Source organism: Cnephaeus nilssonii, assembly GCF_951640355.1.
Source record: "Cnephaeus nilssonii genome assembly, chromosome: 13".
In the NCBI taxonomy this organism is placed as follows: Eukaryota; Metazoa; Chordata; class Mammalia; order Chiroptera; family Vespertilionidae; genus Cnephaeus; species Cnephaeus nilssonii.
In genome coordinates, this window is record NC_137084.1 from 46,772,795 (window position 1) to 46,793,435 (window position 20,641).

General features: G+C 39.6%; 1 protein-coding gene across 4 annotated transcripts in view; it reads right to left on the reverse strand.

The window, feature by feature from the left end:
- RSF1 (remodeling and spacing factor 1) overlaps positions 1-20,641 on the reverse strand; it is a 131,545-nt gene that overhangs the window by 22,587 nt on the left and 88,317 nt on the right. The window contains exons 6-10 of one of the 4 annotated variants that reach the window (XM_079787595.1): positions 18,035-19,791; positions 15,935-16,141; positions 14,015-14,089; positions 9,603-9,707; positions 8,427-8,506 (exon numbers count right to left, since the gene is read on the reverse strand). In XM_079787595.1, coding sequence (XP_079643721.1) covers positions 8,427-8,506; positions 9,603-9,707; positions 14,015-14,089; positions 15,935-16,141; positions 18,035-19,791 — 2,224 coding nt within the window. Of the gene's footprint in view, positions 1-8,426; positions 8,507-9,602; positions 9,708-14,014; positions 14,090-15,934; positions 16,142-18,025; positions 19,792-20,641 lie in introns of all 4 variants that reach the window. The other 3 variants (XM_079787594.1, XM_079787597.1, XM_079787596.1) reach the window with 3 other exon arrangements.

The window sequence follows — 20,641 nt, forward strand, 5'->3', positions numbered from 1 at the left end:
TCCACTCCAGGCTACAAAGTTTCAATTGTAGAAGATAAATAAACCCCAGATACCAGGGACTCCGCTTGGGTCACCAGGGGGCGTGGCCAGCCTGCAAACCACCATAGGCCCCTCGCTCAGGCCGCCCCACGCCCCAAGGGAACCCCTACCCTGATCCGGGACACCCTTGAGGGCAAACCAGCTGGCCCCCACCCGAGCACCAGGCCTCTATCCTATCTAATAAAAGAGTAATATGCAGATTGACCATTATTCCAACACACAATATAGATGCCCCCATGTGGTCAAAGATCCTGCCCCCATGTGGATGCAAGATGGCCACCACAAGATGGCCAGCAGGGGAGGGCAGTTGGGAGGCACCAGGCCTGCAAGGGGGGGCAGTTGGAGGCGATCAAGCCTGCAGGGGAGGGCAGTTAGGGGTGACCAGGCTGGCAAAGGAGGGAAGTTGGGGGCAAACAGGCTGGCATCAGTTGGACATCAATCAGGCTGGCATTGGAGTGGTTAGGGGGTGATCAGGCTGGCAGGCAGAAGGGGTTAGGGGAAATCAGGAAGGCAGGCAGGTGAGCATTTGGGAGCACAAGGTCCCAGTGAATGATACTAGACCATTCACTTCTTGTTCACAGTCCTGGATTGTGAGAGGGATGTCCGACTGCCCGTTTAGGCCCGATCCCAGTTTAGGGCCGGGCCTAAACGGGCAGTCGGACATCCCTCGAGGGATCCCAGATTGGAGAGGGTGCAGGCTGGGCTGAGGGACACCTCCCCACCCCCATGCACGAATTTCATACACCGGGCCTCTAGTTATCTATAAAACTTATAGTTCTGGTATGTGTAGGAAGCATAAAACTTCCTAAAGGTATGAAAATTGTGGCTTTAGAAGTGACTTATACAGAGGGAAGGGGGTGGGAGGTTGGGTGGAAAGGGGGTTAGGGGATGAAAAATACAAGCTTTCAATTATAAAACAAGCCAAGGGATGTAATGTACAGCATAGGGAATAGTCAAGAATATCACAATAACTATGTATGGTGACTGATGGTTATGAGACTTTGTGTTTATCATTTTGTAACGTATATAAATATTGGATCACAATCTTGTATACCTGAAATTAATATAATATTGTATGTCAACCATAAGTAAAAATAAATTTTTAAAAAATGTGATTTATACCAGTGAAATAAACCCTGTAACTGAAACAGACAAGGAAACTGTGAAGAGTCATGCTGTGACTCACTGGCGAAGTTATTAGATAAAAAGCGAACTTTGAATAAACTAGATCTTTGTTAGGCTGAGAGTTTTTAGTAATACTGTATGGGTGACACAGCTATAATCTCATAACAATAAATTATCAGTATAAAAATAATTCTATGTAAGAGAATTATATCAAGGTCCCAGTGAATGATACTAGACCATTCACTTCTTGTTCACAGAGAAGACAAAAAGCAATGCAGCCACATGGATGTGTACTGTAGGATGCTACAATGAAGATATCTTTGTGTTGATTTTAAAAACTAATGACATCTTCATAATTTCATTTCAAAGAAACTAAGTTTTGTTGATTTTAATTCAACAAATTTTACATGACAAATTACTATATCCAACTGGTGCTTTCTCTGTTTCTCCCAAAGTTAAATTGATTCTCCAAGGACAACTGAGCTCTTACACACATGCCAGTATATGGTGAACTGAATAGAAATACAAAAGACAAGAACAGTACTAGTTGAAAATAACAGGGAAGGCTTCATGGATAAGTCAGAACTTGAGCGCTCTGTTATAAAATACTAGAGGCCCAGTGCACAAAATTAGTGCGCAGGTACGGTCCCTAGGCCTGGCCTGCAATCAGGGCCATATTCCGTGGCTGCCCACAGCTGGCCCCACCACCCGCCGCCACCCACCGCCACCCACTCCCGGTTCCCCGTTCACCATCGGGTGATCGGTGCCTGATGGCCAGGGGAAAGGACCGAGAGGTCGGCTGTTCTCGCCCGCTTGCCAGCCCCACCCCCCGCCGCGGGTCACCCTCTATGTGGGGCAACCGGTGGGGTGGGAGCCTTGGCCTGGCGCCACCCACATCCCCTGCCACCCAACCCTGGTTCCCCATTCGCCATCAGGCGACTGGAGCCTGCAGGCCAGGGAAAGGGACCAAGAGGTGGTCAGTGCGCCTCATAGTGGCTGGTCCAGCGGTCGTTCCGCCATTAGGGTCAATTTGCATATTACCCTTTTATTATACAGGATAAAGGCCTGGTGCACGGGTGGGGACTAGCTGGCCTATGGGGGCCCCGGATTGGGGTGGGGGTGCCCATTGGGGGGTGGGGCCAGCAGGCCGGCCACACCCCTGATTGGGATGGGGGTCCCCGCTAGGGGGCAAGGCCAACCTGGGAAGGGGCTGCTGGGGGGTTTGCAGGCCAACCACACCCCCGATCGGGGTGGGGGTCCCAGTTGGGGGTGGGACCAGCCAGGGCATGGGGCCGGTAGTTCTGGTCTCTGGTCATTCTGCCGTTTCAGTTGCAGGGCTTTTATTATATAGGATGTTTGACACATTTGTCCTTATACTAACCAAGTTTACTGAGACCAGTTTCATCTTTTATATCTCAAAATCTCTACTTTCACGTAACCATTATTTCTCTTCTTAACTCAATTGAAAAAAAAAGTCATATTCACATTAGGTCATGATTTGTGTCAGGCTTGGAAATCAAAAGGTAAATAAGACATAGTTCTTGCTCTCACAAATATTAAGAATTAACTAGTGTCCATTATGAACAAGGACAATGGAAACCTGAAAAAGAGATTTTGTCTGAAGAGCTGAGAAACTTGGGAAGGCTTTAAATACTTGAGTAGGATATTCAAAGTAGGTATGATTTCTCATCATAACATTCTCTTGCTCAGTAATCTATAGAAAGATATATCTTCCACCAATACACCTCACCACCTGCTCAATGATCATATTGAGCCCAGACTTTATCATCATTACCTATAACCATACCCCATCTAAAATTTCCATCACAGGGATCCTACCTATTCTCTGACTTCTACTGGCTCACTTTCCAGCTCACTCCCTCTGGTACACCAATTTCAATAATTCCCTGACTCCAGTAGGATCTCTATCCATTGACCCTACCCTCTTCTTACTGTCCATTACTCCCTCTGTGTCCTTACTTTCCCCCTTACCTGGCTTAGACTCCACAGTCCTGATTATAAATACTCCTTTGTATACACTTTCAATTCCTTGTCTCTTTCTCTCCTTCCCTCTGTTACATTACCTGGAAAATTCCAACCCTGATTAAATCCAACTCTCTACTAGCAAAGCACTGGTAAGTATAGAACTATGAGAATTCCCAAATAATTTCTGGCACCAAGTTCTGAAAGGGACGTTTATAAATCAGTTGATCCAACTTCTGAAACAACAGATTTTACAGAGCATCACAGCTCCATCTCTGTAGACAGTTGCTGGCTAGTCACTAATTACTCATTGGCACATCCTTCTTTCCCACCATACTATATAGAGATCTTTAAGGTAGAGACCACATAATATACTTCATGTTGATTACATTGCCTGGCATAAAGTAGGTGCTCAATAAATGTTGGTTAAATGTTGAATAAATACATGAGTAGGGGAAAAATGCTCTTGTACTCTGACACAGAGAATAAACAAGGCTTTAAGTTGTTAGGATGAGTATTACAGAAATCATTACATAGCTAAAAAAAGAAAAAAAAAGAATAAAAATGCTCACGGTCAAAAACAGATGAAGACCCTTGGAATTTATAGTTAATCTATTATTTCTTTTCGAAACATATATATTTTGCTATGTAGAGCCCCTAAGATTCATACATATACATGTATAACAGGGGTATAATGAAAGCCTTGTTTAACCAGTTTATTGGGGAGAACTGACAATTAGCAACAATTCAGTTAACTGGCCTTGTGCCAGATTGGTCTCCCTGTAACAATAATTTTGCTCTCCTTTCTGTGATCCAGTTTCATATTGGATATAGTGTGTGACCTAAAGCCATAATTACAGTTGTGCTCTTAAAGAATGACATTTAAGTAAAGATTACCAAGAGTAAAAGAGAAAGCAAAAGAACTAGATCAATAGTGTTATCACATGCTGTGGCACATTTTAACATAGATTTCTAAAATTAAAAGGTATTTCTTAAAACACATATACTAGTATTTTCTTAATTGCAGCAGTATGGCCTTCAGTGTATGAGGGAATAGTCAAAAAAGTTTTACCACTGTACTAGCTGGTTTGGCTCAGTGGATAGAGCATCAGCCTGTAGACTGAAGAGTCCCAGGTTCGATTCCAGTTAAGGGCACATACCCAGGTTGCATTTCTGATCCCCAGTGGGGGGCACTGCAGGAGGCAGCCGTTGAATGATTCGCTCTCATCATTGATGTTTCTCTCTCTCTCTCTCTCTCCCCCCCTCTCCCTTCCTCTCTAAAATCAATAAAAATATATCTTTAAAAGAAGTTTCACCACCTTTTCCACATATAGAAGTATAGTATCATCATAGGTCAGCACCATCATAGGCCTCCAAACAGTAAGTAGATATAATCTGAGTAGTAGACTAATTCTTAGTAGTTGACCTTTTTGCCTTTTAGAGATAATACATTTTCTTCCAAGCTCTTGAAGGGTCAGACTATTAGCTATTGACACTGCTGAGTCAAATCAGCTTCAGAACATGAAAACACTGCTCATTTCTCAGGACAGACAGATTTCCAAAAGACTAAGGCACAGGGACAATCTGATTTTCAATTATGATTTAATTTTAAGCAACTTACGTGGCTTTCCAGTGCCAAAATAAAAACAGGAACAACTCTGCACATCACAATAACTCTAATAATTTTATACAGGACTGTTACACAGTTTCTAAATACAAAAATATTTAGATAACCAATTTAAACTAAGCACCATCCATTATGAGCCACAGAGTTCAAACTGATTAATAAAGAAAAAACAGGATTTGGAGGCTGAACCCATTTTTAAGGTTTGCCTTTGCACAAAGTAAAGTGAGATTATGAAATTATCTTTAGGCAAGCTAAATTTTAAGGAGGGGGGGAACGATGTGACAGCAAGTAAAAGTTACAGTGGTAACAAGTGAAAGTAATAAGACCAATCAGAAAACATTGCTTAGATTATCTTATACTTTGTACAAATGAGCATCAAGTCATGATTAATCCTCTAAAAATTCTCTTCAACATCTCCACTTTATTATCACAACTGTCCTAGTTCAGGCCTCACTGGCTCTAATAGACTCTACTGCAAAAGCCTCAACTCTAATCCCCTCTTCTTATTGTTACCAGGGTATTTTTCCTGAAATAAAAATCTGGTTATGAGTATCCCTCTTTTGATGGCTCCCCCACTGCCTATAGAAAATACAGTGGAACCTCGTTTCACAAACGACTCCCGTTTTGAACAATTTGCTTCTGAACCTGACAACCCTTTCATGCTGATACAAGGAGAGAATGTGTGAATACGAGTCAGGTCACCACTGTTAAAATCTCAGGATATTGTGCTGTGAATATTTTTGTTGTTTTATTTTTTGCTTTTGTTGCTGCTTATAATTATTGTTTCATTTTTTACTGTACATTTCTTTTCTTTTGTTATATTTTCATTGACATTTCATGTCCTTTTTGTTTTTAAAGTATTTATAGATTAAACAGTACAATAAACATATACTGTATATAAGAAGGGTTAAAACAGGGAATCAAGGACTACATCAAAATAAAAAGTTTCTGCACAGCAAAAGAAACCATCAACAAAACGAAAAGAGAACCCACTGTATGGGAGAACATATTTGGCAACGATACATCTGATAAAGGGTTAATATCCAAAATATATAAGGAACTCATACAACTTAACAAAAGGAAGACAAACAACCCAATTAGAAAATGGGCAAAGGACCTAAATAGACACTTCTTCAAAGAGGACATACAGAAGGCCAAGAGACATATGAAAAAATGCTCAAAGTCACTGATCATCAAAGAATGCAAATCAAAACAACAATGAGGTACCATCTCACACCTGTCAGAATGACTGTCATCAACAAATCATCAAATGACAACTGCTGGTGAAGATGTGGAGAAAAGGGGAACCCTAGTACACTGCTAGTGGGAATGCAGACTGGTGCAACCACTGTGGAAAACAGTATGGAGTTTCCCGAAGCACCAGTCAGAAAAGCTGTATGCACCCTTATGTTCATAGCAGCACAATTTACAATAGCTAAGATCTGGAAACAGCCCCAAGTGCCCATCAGTAGATGAGTGGATAAAAAAGCTGTGGTACATTTATACCATGGAATACTATACTGCAGTAGAAAAGAAAAATCTCTTACCCTTTGAGATAGCATGGAGGGACATGGAGAATATCATGCTAAGTGAAATAAGTGAGTCAGAGAAAGACAAGTATCACATTATTGCACTCCTATGTGGAATCTAAGTAACAAAATAAACTGATGGACGGAGTGGCTCCAGAGACTTGGAAGCATGGAATAGAGTGGGGAATCTCAGAGGGAGGGTGGGAGGGTAGGAGGTAATCAACCAAAGACCTTGTATGCATATATGTATAACCCATGGACACAGACAATAGGGTGCTGAAGGGTGGGGAGGGGGAAGTGGGGGCAAGCGGGGCGGGCAATGGGAGTAAAGAGGGACATATGTAATATTTTCAACAATAAAGAATAAAAAAAAGACACAAGCCCTATCTGGTTTGGCTCAGTGAACAGAGCGTCGGCCTGCAGACTAAAGGGTCCCAGGTTCGATTCCGGTCAAAGGCATGTGCTCGGGTTGGGCCTCGATCCCCAGTAAGGGGCGTGCAGGAGGCAGCCAATCAATGATTCCTCATTGATGTTTCTATCTCTCTCTTCCTTCCTACCTGAAATCAATAAAAAATATATTTTAAAAAAAACACACAAAAAATAGAGAATCATTTGGAGGCTCTGGAATGGATTAATTCAATTTACATTATTTCTAATGGGAAAAAATGATTCGGTTTTTTAACAGTTTTCCAGAACAAATTAAGTTCAAGAACTGAGGTTCCACTGTAATTCAAATTCCATAACCAGGTATGCAAAGCTGTTCACAATTTGGCCTCAATCTGCTTTTATAGCTTCATCTCCTACAAGTCTTCTACTCTCACTTTCATATTTTGTCTTTAATCACATTTGTGCCCTTTGCCTAAAATGTCCTTTCTCTGCATGCCCACCTATATAATCCCAAATTATCTTCCAAGAACATCCCTGATAAGCCCAATCCCTCAAACTCAAATCCACTTCACAGTGTTCTTGTATTGCTTTGAAGAGACCTCAGTTTGTCTACTTAATTGTATCACTGGCTCATATGTCTGTATTCTAATAGAGGGTGAGCCCCAGGTAATTGGGAGCTTTGTCTTATTCCTCTTTTCAGTTTGGTACATAATAGGTCTAAGTGTATGTTTAGCAACAGATTAATCAAAGAAAGAACAAATAAATGTAAACAGAAACATGCTGTCTTGATTCTGAGCTCCCTTTTAAAGATTAGGCTCAATTCCAGTTTTATCTCCTCCAACGAGCCTCTCAAATGCTTTAGATCATGGTGCAGTGGCATACTGAAGAGGGAAGCATCTTTTCTGGTCAGTGGGACACAGTTCAGCATTTAAATACACTTGTGTGAATTTGCCCACCCAAAGACATGACACACAGGAAACTAAATCAAACACTAGTTCTTACAGTTTTCTTACACTCACTACATATGTAGGTACATATCCCCCACAATACTTGGACCAATATTTATTCAGAGAAGATTCTGATATTTTAGAGCAGGGCTTGGCAAACTTTTCCTGTATAAAGACAGATAACAAATTAGGCTTGGTGCGTCACAAGGTCTGTGTTGCAACTACTAAACTCTGCTGCTGTAGTACAAAAGCAGCCACAGACAATATATAACACATGAGCATGGCAATGTTCCAATAAAACTTTATTTAAGGTCAATGAAATCTGAATATATAATTTTCAGATGTCATGACATGAGCGTTGTTTTGATCTTTTTTAAAAAAATATATTTTATTTATTTTTTACAGAGAGGAAGGGAAAGGGATAGAGAGCTAGAAACATCGGTGAGAGAGAAACATCGATCAGCTGTTTCCTGCACACCCCCTATTGGGGATGTGCCCGCAAACAAGGTATATGCCCTTGACTGGAATCGAACCTGGAACCCTTCAGTCCGCAGGCCGACGCTCCATCCACTGCGCCAAACCAGTTAGGGCTGATCTTTTTTTTCCAATCATTTAAAAACAATACAGACATCTTTAGTTAGTGGGCAATACAAAAACAAGAAGCAGGCCAGAGGTGGCCCACAAGTGATAGTTTGCCAATCCCACTTTAGACAGACACATCGATCTATATTGTAAAACAATTCTGCCATCAAATTCCCAAGTAAAATATTAACACACATATCGCAATACCTGCGTTCAGCACGCTCTTTCTTCTTTAAGGCAACATCCAAATCCTGCAATTGTTCTTCTAATTTCTCACACAGTAGTTTCTGAAATAGCCAAACAGATGAACATCATTTTAACACCTTTCCACAATCATTTGTCACTTGCATGTTAACTTGTGGATAGTTATGCTCTGAGAGTTGATAAGGGGCCACATATGGGTGAACACTGAAATGTCCTCGTGTTTGATTAAATACAGTGGTGCCCTCAACATTCACTGAACTAAAGATGAGCACAGTATCTCTCATGTAAAGCACATATTAGAGAAACTTAGAGCCTTGCCAGAAAACACATTCAATCAATGTTTAAAACAGCATTTGGCTCAATGTGTATAGATAATAGTGATTTAAATTTTTTTTAATCTGAAGACATTTTTAAGGGAGAGAGTTATATGTGCAATGAAATATAATGGTGCCAATAATCACTAGTCTTAAAAAAGAGAAAGAAAAAATTTACAAAACCATTCCACATGATTACTGGGACAAAACAGAACTGAAGAATTTTAACTGATAAAGCTATGCTAACCCACAGAAGTCCACTTCACTGAAAAATGCAATGCAGCCCATCATTTTTAAACCAAAATGAGACTGGGCTTGTGAGAGAAAGAACCCCTTGGGCCCAGTGCACAGAAATATCCTGTTCTTCAACTTAAAGAAATAATTCACCTGATTCAAAATAAGAGATAAATAGAATCCATATTTCTATTCATAGACCATCATAATGATATATAATCCATGAAACCATCTACAAAACTACTGACAAAGGGAGGCAGGCAGAAATGAAAAGGATGACACAAAGGGATACATAATATGAAGAAACTATTTCTTAGCTTGTATATTATCTTAATTTGGGGCTCTTTGTGCCTTTAACAAATGTGGGGGGAGGCGGGGAAAAGAGACTATAATTTTAAAAAATTACAGATCTTCTGAGAATTGCTTTTAAAAAAAATTAAAGGAAGACTTAAGAGATAATAATAAAGGGTAGCCTTTACAATAGTTTCTAATTTCACAGAAATTTAAACAAGAGGTAAACCATATTTACAAATTGTTTTGAAGATATAAAATGTTTAGTAACTGTCAAGAAATATTACTAATTTGACTATAAAACCACAGACTGGAAGAAGAGAGGTGTGCAGGATCATACATGTTGGCAAGGGGGGCAGAACCATTCTCCATCAGGGATGATCATCAGAGGAGGGCGAAGGCAGGCAGTGTGGTAGCCACTGTCACAAGAGTCGCACAGAAGAATCTGAAATAAACCAGATATTAACACCAACCTAACTCCATGACTAAAATTCAGTGACTCAAGTTAAAATAAAGATATTTCTTAGCACTATACTAAGAAATATACTATACTCTTTATTTGCATAATCAAAAAGCACTGATAATTAGGGATCTAACATGCCATTAAAAATAATAAAAAATAAAAAACTAAGAAAATGGTAAACTATAAAATTAAGTGAAAAGTAGCGAGTTCTTTCTGAACTAGAGTTGCAATCCTTTTCTAGTGTGCCATGAGAGCTGCAACAATAAATTTTTTATAAAAGAGTTTATATAAAGCTCAAGTATCACAAACTACCCTACCATACATAGGAATTTAAAAATCTACTTTAAATAGCATTTCAATAACCAATCTGTAAGAATCATTCACGGTTCATTTTATCATATAAATTTAAATGTGAAAGGAACTGTAGGAAGAGGGGAAAGGAACTACACTTAGGATCATCATGTTCAAATACGAAGTTTTAACTGATATTTTTTGTTATTTGACTTAAGATGACCAAGTCTCTAAAATTTAAAATGCTACATTTATGAACATTTGACTTAAAAAAACTTACCACTTTTAAATTTTTTTAGATTTACAGAAGAGTTACAAAGATAGTAGAGTTCCTATAAACTCATTACTCAGCTTCCACAAATGTTAACATCTTACATAACCACAGTACATTTACCAAAACTAAGAAATCAACATCAGTACAATATTACTAATTCAACAACAAAATTTATACTTCGAAGAATACTAGTCAGATATTATGTAGACTCCCCTCAACCTGGGTTTGTTTGATGGCTTCTCTTGATTAGACTGAAGTTATGGATTTTGGAGACACATCCCACCAAGATGAAGTGCCCTGTTCTCTGTGTTATATCTGGGGATACATGATATCAATCTGACTTATTACTGGTGATAATTAACCTTGATCGCTTGGTTCTAGTAGTTGGTTTTCATCACTTTAAAGTTACTAATTTTCACTTTCCATACTTCAGTCTCATTAGAAGTGATAAGTCCAGCCCATACTCAAGGGGAGGGGAATTAAGCTCCACTCTCTAGAGGGAGGAATTATCAAAGAATTTGTCGATAGAAGGTAAAACTTTCACAGCAATGAATAATATGTTGAAGCTATGCAAATATTGTTTTTCCTTCAAGTTTCACCCACTAGTTTTAGTACTTATCAGTGGATCTTGTTTACAATAATTACTATTGTGGTGTTCTAATGATGGTTCTCTATTTTCCTTATGCTTTCTACATTTGTTATTTGGAATTCTTCTGTAAAGAAATTATACCCCTTACCCCACATTTACTCGTTTATTCAATTATGTATTTATATCAGGATGAACTAATGAATATTTATTTTATTCTTTGGGTTATAATATAAAACTACTACTTGTCAAATTCAAATGTTCTAGCTATGGACACACTGGGAGCTCTTCCAGGTTGGCTGTGTCATTTGCATCTTTTTAAAAAATATATATATTTTTATTGATTTCAGAGAGGAAGGGAGAGGGGGAGATATAGAAACATCAATGATGAGAGAGAATCATTGATTGGCTGCTTCCTGCACGCCCCTTACTGGGGATCAAGCCCACAACCCAGGCATGTGCGCTTGACCAGAACTGAACCCAAGACCCTTAGTCCACAGGCCGGCGCTCTGTCCACTGAGCCAAACCAGCTAGGGCTGCATCTTTTTTTTAAAAGCACTTCCTTACTTCCGAGCACTATAGGATACTCCACACATTTATCTATATATATAAAAGGCTAATATGCTAACTGTCCAACTGTCTAATAAGTCACTATGACACTGACCACCAGGGGGCAGGCGCTCAACATAGGAGCTGCCAAGCTGCAGTGACTTGGCAGTGGCGGTTCTCAGGTAACGCACCCCAAAACCAGAGAGGAGGGAGCCCGATTCCTCGTGGGGCCGCACAATTCCACCGTCGGCCATGGGTTATGTTATTGCTGGGGCACTGTCACCCCAAATCTGATTTACTGCACACTTGCGTTTGTGTTCCACACCCTGTATGACAGCAACTTTGCAGAGTGCCCTCTTGCATTCCGGGCCCCCTTGGGGGATGTGGGAGAGCCGGTTTTGGCCCAATCCCCGCAGGCCAGACCAAGGAACCCCACCTGCCAGAGGAACTCCGCTCACTCCGTAGAGGCTCTTTGAGCCATGGTGCCACCCAAGGCGCAGCTGGCTGGGGAGGGACCACAGGAGGTTAGCTCCAGGGCATGTCTTGCCCGTCTCGCCCAGTCCCACCCCGCCGGGCACCTTCTAATTAATTTCCTCTCAATGTGCACGAATCCGTGTAACGGGTCACTAGTATCTTATATTTTCTCTGCCCGAGCCTAGGAATTAGCCATTTCTCCCCAAAACCCTGGTTCCTTTAATGGAAAGTGGTATTTAGAAACCAAGATTTGAATGCTGAGTGCTCACTGCTAATGGTTATCACTGCTTCTAAATTGTCTCAGAGACAGAGCTAGAAAATACATTTATGTATAGCAATCCATATGCACACATGTCTATATTGAAATAAGTATGAGTTCATACTATCTCCAGCTCTAATCCAGTACCATAGGGTTTATTCTAGCCTTCAGCCTTGCTTATCTATAACTTTTTTCTCTGACATTGAGAAAACTTGCTCCTATTTTCTATACTTCATTCACTGTTCAAACCCAGTATATATGTAAAATAATTTCTAAATTGCTAGCATATACCATGGTGGGTGAAGCGAGGAGGGTGGAATGTGTACACATATGCAGTGATTTAAAAGGGAAAAAGTATCCTCCCACTTTTTCACACAGCGCATCACCATTTGCTGCCAATATCCAGAATTCAATACTTTAGTTATATGACTAATAGATTATTTGATTACATAGGCATATGTAAACAAACCTGGGCACATGATTCCATCTACCATATTATTTCTACATTAAAGCATAATTTAAATTTCAAATAACAAAATTAAATTTTTAGAAATCAATTCATCTCTAAAACAATAATTATCTCTATTTCTCAATGAAGGTAAAATCCCATTAAAATAAATATTACTATGCAAGATTTTCAAGCCTCAAGCAATGATCCATGTATTTTGACCGAAGCATCTGGATTCCACACTCATTTATAAATTTACTGGTTTTCTGTAGTAAGCTCAATGAGGACAAGGACATGTCTTTCTAATTCAGACTCATTTCCCTACCACTTAACACATAATTGCTTGGCATTTTGATTTAAGGTTATCCTTGAAGAAATGGCATAGGAAACCTGCCATTTAGATCTTCAGTTTCCAGTGATATTCCCTTTTGGCACAGTAACCAGCAACGGGATTTTTAGTGCAGTTGTTAAGATAACTGACTAAATAAAAATCCTGTGTGTGCCAAGAAAGGTGCAACTTCATCTCCTTCATGTCATTTCTGCTCACCTCATCTTACTTTTCATTTCCTCACACCCATTTGTCATTGACATCTATGGCTGCCTCAGTTAAAATGCACTCTTAGTTTAAAAAGATGTTAGGCCCTAGCTGGTTTGGCTCAGTGGATAAAGCATCGGCCTGCGGACTGAAGGGTCCTTGGTTCCATTATGGTTAAGGGCACATGCCACGGTTGCGAGCTCAATCCCCAGTAGGGAGCATGCAGGACACAGCTGATCAATGATTCTCTCTCATCATTGATGTTTCTCTTTCTCTCTCCCTCTCCCTTCCTGAGGGGGGAAAAAAAAAAGATATTAGGAGCCCTGGCTAGTTTTGCTCAGTGGTTAGCATGTAGGCCCACAGAACAAAGGATCATGGGTTCAATTCCCAGTCAAGGGTATGTACCTGGGTTGCAGGCTCAATCCCTGGCCTGGTCGAGGCATGTGTGGAGGCAACCAATCAATGTGTCTCTCTTACATCAATGTTTCTCTCTCTCTCTCTCTCTCTCTCTCTCTCTCTCATATCTTCTTTAGGCTTTCCTCCACACAAAAATCTTGACCTAACTATCACAGCCTGATGATCATAAAAATGCATAGAAGGGTCTTATCAGGGTAATTTCAGCATCTACTCTCCTCTTATATCTTTTACTTGAACCCTCAAACTACTAGGATATGATAAACTTCACTGATTAGTTTAGTTTCCATATATGAGTTCAACATTAAGAAAAAAAATAAGTAAACCACAAAAAACTTTAACCTAGCACATAATAAAGTGCTAGGCAACTTTACATAACATTTAAAGCAACCCTCAGAAGAAGTATGTGGTATTATTCCTATTTATATAATGCAGATATCGAGATACAGAAGAGAGCACCTGATAAGTGGTGGAAGCAGGATCTGCTGCCAAGTCTGTCTGGTCCATGCTTTTCCCATCACACCACACTGCTTTCTAGGAAAAAAGAGCCTTGGAGAACCACTTCATGTGAATTTTCCAAACTTTAGAGGATCTCAAAACGTTTCTGATCCACACAATTCTACCCATGTGGAAGCATCTTTCTTTACATTTCCTTCTATTTAATAGTTGGAGCCTGCCTTTAAAGTCAAATGTATTCAAAAGAACAGAATAGTTGCATAGAATTGGGCATATCAAGAGTGTTTCTTCAATAGGCTCTTTAGAAAGCACTTATGAATTGCAGAAATCCTATATAATAAAAGGGTAATATGCAAAATGAACAAACGGCAGAACGACCGGTCACTATGACGCGCACTTACCACCAGGGGGCAGACGCTCAATGCAGGAGCTGCCCCTGGTAGTCAGTGCGCTCCCACAGGGGGAGTGCTGCTCAGCCAGAAGCTGTGGCGAGTGCAGCGGTGGTGGTGGGAGCCTCTTCCGCCTCTGTGGCAGTGCTAAGGATGTCCTACTGACGGCTTAGGCCCACAGAGTGGGCCTAAGTTGGACATCCCCCGAGGGCTCCCTGACTGTGAGAGGGTGCAGGCTGGGCTGAGGGACTCCCCGCCCCCCCACCCCCCGAGTGCACGAATCTCGTGCACGGGGATGTGTGTCCCTCAGCCCAGCCTGCACCCTCTCCAATCTGGGACCCCTCCAGGGATGTCCAACTGCCCGTTTAGGCCCGATCCTGGTAGGGCCTAAACAGGCAGTTGGACATCCCTCTCACAATCCAAGACTGCTGGCTCCAAACTGCTCCCTGCCTGCCTTCCTGATTGCCCTTAACTGCTTCTGCCTCCCAGCCTGATCACCCCCTAACCACTCTCCTGCCAGCCTGATTGATGCCTAGCCACTCCCCTGCCAGCCTAATTGATGCCTAACTGCTCCCCTGCCACTCTGATTGCCCCTAACTGCCCTACCCTGCAGGCCTGGTCCCCCCCCAACTGCTCTTCCCTGCAGACCTGGGTCCCCCCCAACTTCCCTTCCCTGCAGGCCTTGTCGCCCCCAACTTCCCTCCTCTGCCAGCCTGGTCACCCCTAACTGTCCTCCCCTGCAGGCCTGGTCCCCCCCAATTGCTCTTCCCTGCAGGCCTGGGTCCCCCCCACAACTGCCCTTCCCTGCAGGCCTGGTCGCCCCCAACTTCCCTCCTCTGCTGGCCTGGTCACCCCTAACTGCCCTCCCCTGCAGGCTTGATCACCCCCAACTGCCCTCCCTTGCAGGCCTGGTCCCTCCCAACTGCCCTCCCATGCTGGCCATCTTGTGGCGGCCATCTTGTGTCCACATGGGGGCAGCCATCTTGTGTGTTGGGTGACAGTCAATTTGCATATTACTCTTTTATTAGATAGGATGTAGGAAATGGTTTTCCTGATTTAGGTTACTTACTTACTGGGTAAGAAAGTTCCATGTAAATTGGTCACTATCCTTCTGAAATTATATCTGAATATATTTGTCCTCTTAAATTTTTAAAAAAATTGCCCATTTCCTAAAGTTATAAACCCTACCAGGTTAACTACTTGATTTATACGTTGTTACAGAAAGGCAATAAGGCCTCAGGCCTTACTTATTTACAGCTGGCACTTCAGAACAAAACAGAAATATTTGAATAATTTCATAGATTTGTGAGAGAAATTAGGAGTGTATTCTTATTAAGAGCAAATAACAACAGCTAGCTAGGCAGAATAAAAGCAGGATCCTGACCTTCCCAGAACTGGGTTATTTAAGAAATAGAAATAAAGGTTATTTTGCACACACAAGCTCTGCAGCATTAAAAAATTCAAATCATGATCAAGCCCAGAAGAGTTAGGCTTTGGAAAACCATAGCATGCCAGTAAGGTGACTATTACGCACTAGCTCAGGATGGTTTGGAAGGCCACATTTTTTGCAGGGTTCATCATCATCCGCTAGGACGGCTTCTTCACTCTCCTTTTCTCCTTCCTCTTCTGAAGCTGCAGACGATTTTTCACTGTCAGATCCTTCACTTTCATCGTTGCTGGAATATTTCCACCTGCCACGTGTTCGAGAACCAGTCCATCGAACTTTGCCTTTGGTTTTTACCTTGTATAAAATAAAAAATTGGGATAATTTGTATAAGAATGTAAAAAGAAAAACTATTATTTGTCCCTTGCAGAATATTTAGTCAATAAATAAAAAAAAGGAAAATTATTGTAGCTTCTTCACAGATACACATACTATTTAATTTTGGTATACATTCCCACTATGTTTTCTATTTTGGGGGATATGATGATAAACACTATCTTATAAGTATTTTCCCTAGTCATAAAATATTCTCCTAACATCATTGTAAATGACTATATAATATGCCATCGTGTAGTTGTATTTCTCTAATCCTCTACTAGACAGACATTTAGGTAGTTTCCCATTTTTTCAACTGTATCCTTGTAAATAAAAACTTTTACACATAGCTCTGTAGTTAGGATAAATTCCTTGAAGAGAATTCTGGGTCAAAGGCCATGCACATTTTAAAGGCTCTATAATAGAGCACTGACTATGTTCTCACATTTTATTATACAAAGTTTTAAATTTCCACATCAGAGATTAATATAAAAAATTTTAATGGGTCAGAAATGCACATAAAAATCCTGACAAACTTAAAAAATATATTATTCAGAATAAGTTTATAATGTTGTAAATTGCTTTTTATTTTCTGGTTGCACAATTTTTATATATTTTTATTCATTTCAGAGAGGAAGGGAGAGGGAGAGATAGAAACATCAATGATGAGAATCATTGATTGGCTGCCTCTTGCACACCCCCTACTGGGGATCTAGCCGGCAACCAGGGCATGTGCCCTTGACCGGAATTAAACCCGGGACCTGACCCTTCAGTCCGGAAACCATGCTCTATCCACTGTGCCAAACCGGCTAGGGCCACAATTTTTAAATTTATATTTTTATTTCTACAGTATAAGTCCTTATCAAAGACCAACATAATTCTAGAAGAAGGGGAAATTTTTTTAAAGTAAAGAATTAAAAATTCAGTACTCCAGGCAATAGAGGATCACTTACAAAGATGAACAATCTGATCACTAAATAAATTAAAAACGAAAGTAGCACTTTTAATTATAACAAACTTCCACAGACTAGCCAAAGACTGGTACCAAATTTTGCTTAAATAAGAGGAACATCAGAAAAAACTTCTGGCTTCTTAGACTAATATATTGGGGAATATAGGCACTCTCATACCCATAATGAGAGGCTACATAATGAGACCATTTTTAGAAATGTGTCAATAACTGTCAAAAAATAAAATATACATGCCCCTTGACCCAGCAAATCCAATTCTAGGAGTCTATTCTAAAGAAATACTCACTCATGTCCAAAATGATCTTCAAAGCAGCATTGCCTGCAATAGTGAAAAATTGGAAACAACCTAAATGTCAATCAATAAGGGAGTAGTCAAAGAAACTGAGTTATATCTACACTATGGAATACTATGTGGCCATTAATAACCAAAAGGTAGACTATATCTTACTGATGTGGAAAGAGTTCAAAGATACACTGTTAAGTGAAAAACTCAGATAAAAATGAACATATTTGATTCAACTTATTTTTTAAGTGAATAGATAAATATTTATAACATACACATGAATGTATGGAAAAAGGATTGGAAACTAACTGCTAATAGTGTTTATAGGACATTTTCATTTCTCAATCCTATAGGTTGGATATTATTTGAGTAGCTTGCAGAAAGAATATATTTCTTTACTGCCTGTAATAAAAAAAAAAGTTTAAAAGATGATTAGACAGTCTGAAATAAAATGTCTGGGGATAATTACTGAGAAAAGACATCTCTTATATAGGAAGGTATGTGTGTTTTTAAAGTTTTCTTTGAATGACTTTAGTCAAAAGCAAAAGCTACAAATACCTACAGACAAATATTTCTAATAAAAATTAAATCTCAGAGTAGGAGAAATTTTACCTTGCTTACTTTAGAATTTGTATCTTTCTCCATTTTTTTCAAATTTTCCTTTTTGTCTGTTTTTTGCAAAGCTGTTGACTCCTCGTCCACTTCATCTTCTCCTTCCCCTCTTTTTTTATCAGCTTTCTGATCTCTGATCTCAGCCACTTTGGCTGTGGGTCTAGATATTCTTGGAGACCTCCTTAAAGTACGACCCACATTTGTTTTCTCTTCTTCCTTTTCGGACTTCTCTTGCTTGGTTTCTGGTTCTAGAATTTTGGGAGGAGATTCTGGCTTCTTCTTCCGACTGGATATCCTAATTGTTAATTTGATGCCCTCCTTTTGCCTTTCAGAGGTTATCTCTGTGTTTTCTGGGGCAGTGGTTTCTTCTTCAGGAATCAACTTATATTTAAATTTGTTTTTTTGCATAGAACCTTTTGTGTCAGAAGGGTCCTCTGCACCAGAGGTCTGGGCATTGTCCAGGTTTTCCATTTCTACCTTCATGGATTCAGAATCCTCTTTCCGAACTTCTGAGTCTGTTTTTTGCAGGGACTGACCCTCAACAGAACTTGTGCTCTGACACTCCACCATTTCTTTTTCTGAGGCTGGTTTCTCACAATGGCCAGCCATATTAGACATCGAAGAAGTTTCAGCTGCCCCGGGAGAGCCCAGCATTACTGATTCCAGAGGACTCTTAGGAACCTCCTCTGGTATTGGACTCAATCTTTGTTGGTCCTTATCAAGAAAGGTCTTTTGGGACTTCTCTAACTTTTCAAGACATTCTATGACTGGTGGGCGCTTATCCTTATTTTTGGGAGACTTCTCTTCAACTTTCATGGTATGGGATTCAGCAGTAGATAAAGCAGTTTTTAAAGAGAGATCAGTTGCCATCTCAGAAGCCTCGAGAGAGGTTTCCATTTCTGGAGGACCAGTTTCCTCTACCTGCTCTTTTGGACTCTGGGTCTCTACAACTGATATTGAACTTTCTGCATCTTTCCCTAAAGGGATCACTTCCTTCTCCAGGTCACCTTTTTTAATACTTATTATGACAGAATTTAAGGACTCTGCTCCGTTTCCCTCCACGATGACACTTTTATCCTTAGAGGGGCTACAGCTATCTTCCTTGGTATCATAAAACTTTGTCTCCATTTGTTCTGTCTTAAAATTTGGAGTTACCTTTTCATCACAAACTTCTCCATTTACCAGCTGTTTCCCTTCATGAACCAAAGCAGTGATTGCAGAAATCCTTTTATAAGTCTCCTCCTCTTGTTTTATTTCATCCTTCAAAAATTCTTTTGTTGGAGTAACTGATTTACACAAAGGTCCTTTGATTGGACTGTCAAAATCATCACTCAGTTTAATTTCTCGTTTTTTTAGTGGTATCTTGGCCTGCTGGTCATTTTTAAGTTTCTCAGTTTCTTCAGTAGACTTCTCAGAAATTTCTTGAGTAGATTTAACATTGACACCAAACTCTAGCCTCTCGGGCTCCAGCTTCTCCACACCTCCTTTGATATCTTTAGGGTCTGCTTTACATTCCTTCACTTCGACTTTAATGGGTTTGACATTTTCCTTGAAGGCATCACTTTCTTCTTTGATAATCTTTTTTCCCTCACTTTCCAGCAAAGGTTTTTCTAGCTTTACTATAACTGGCATTTTCACAAGTTCCTTTTCATCTTCTTTTTCTATTTTCACAGTCGTTTCTTCCAGAGCATTGGGTATAGAACAGTTTTCTGAATCTCCTGGCTGCTCTTCACTTTTCCTCTTTTTTTCATTTTCCTTCTGTTCCTCTAAAAATCAGAAAAAGTTTACATGAATCCAAGCGATCAAGATATATAAAATATAAAAGGCTTAAAATATATTTCCATTTGAAGTTTCTCTCTTAAAAGAGGTAACTTTTGTCACTGGACATTTAACAATAAAAAATAAAATCTGACTAAAGAAAATTACCAAACTCTAAAGTATAACCTCTAGATATTAAAAAACTATTATTTAGAATGACTCAAATTTCTGCTTTATATTTTAGCTTCAGTGTTCTCAATGGAATGCAAATATTTATACAGCTCAAATAATTTATATAAGCTCAAAATATGGCTCAACTAAAACTAAAAATATATGAAACATTTGCAAAAAACTGTATTTGTCTGAAGAACTGACTATTGTTCTTTGTTAAGTCATTGAGCACTTCATTTCATTGAGGCAACATGAGAATGGCAGTGGGAAAATTTGTTTTATGTTTTATTCAGATTATAAAATTAACACAATTCTGTACAGAAAATGAAAAACAGAGGGAAAAAATGACCATAATCCTAATACCCACAGACAATCATTACTAATATTTTAAGTTACTTCCTTCTAGTCTTGTATATTTTTGACAAAGTCATGATAATGTTGCCATTTTTTATTGAAACATTAGTACTTTCTTATATTAAATGCTTTATCCAAAAATTATACTTAATCATATAACACTCCCCAATGTGGTTTTATTATAATTTACTTTATTAAATGCTATTATTATAACATTCCAGGAGTTAATATTTTACAAATACACTATTAGGTTTATCTGTCAATTCTTTTTGTTGTTGTTGTTAATCCTCAACCAAGGATATTTTTCCCATTGCTTTACAGAGAGTGGAAGAG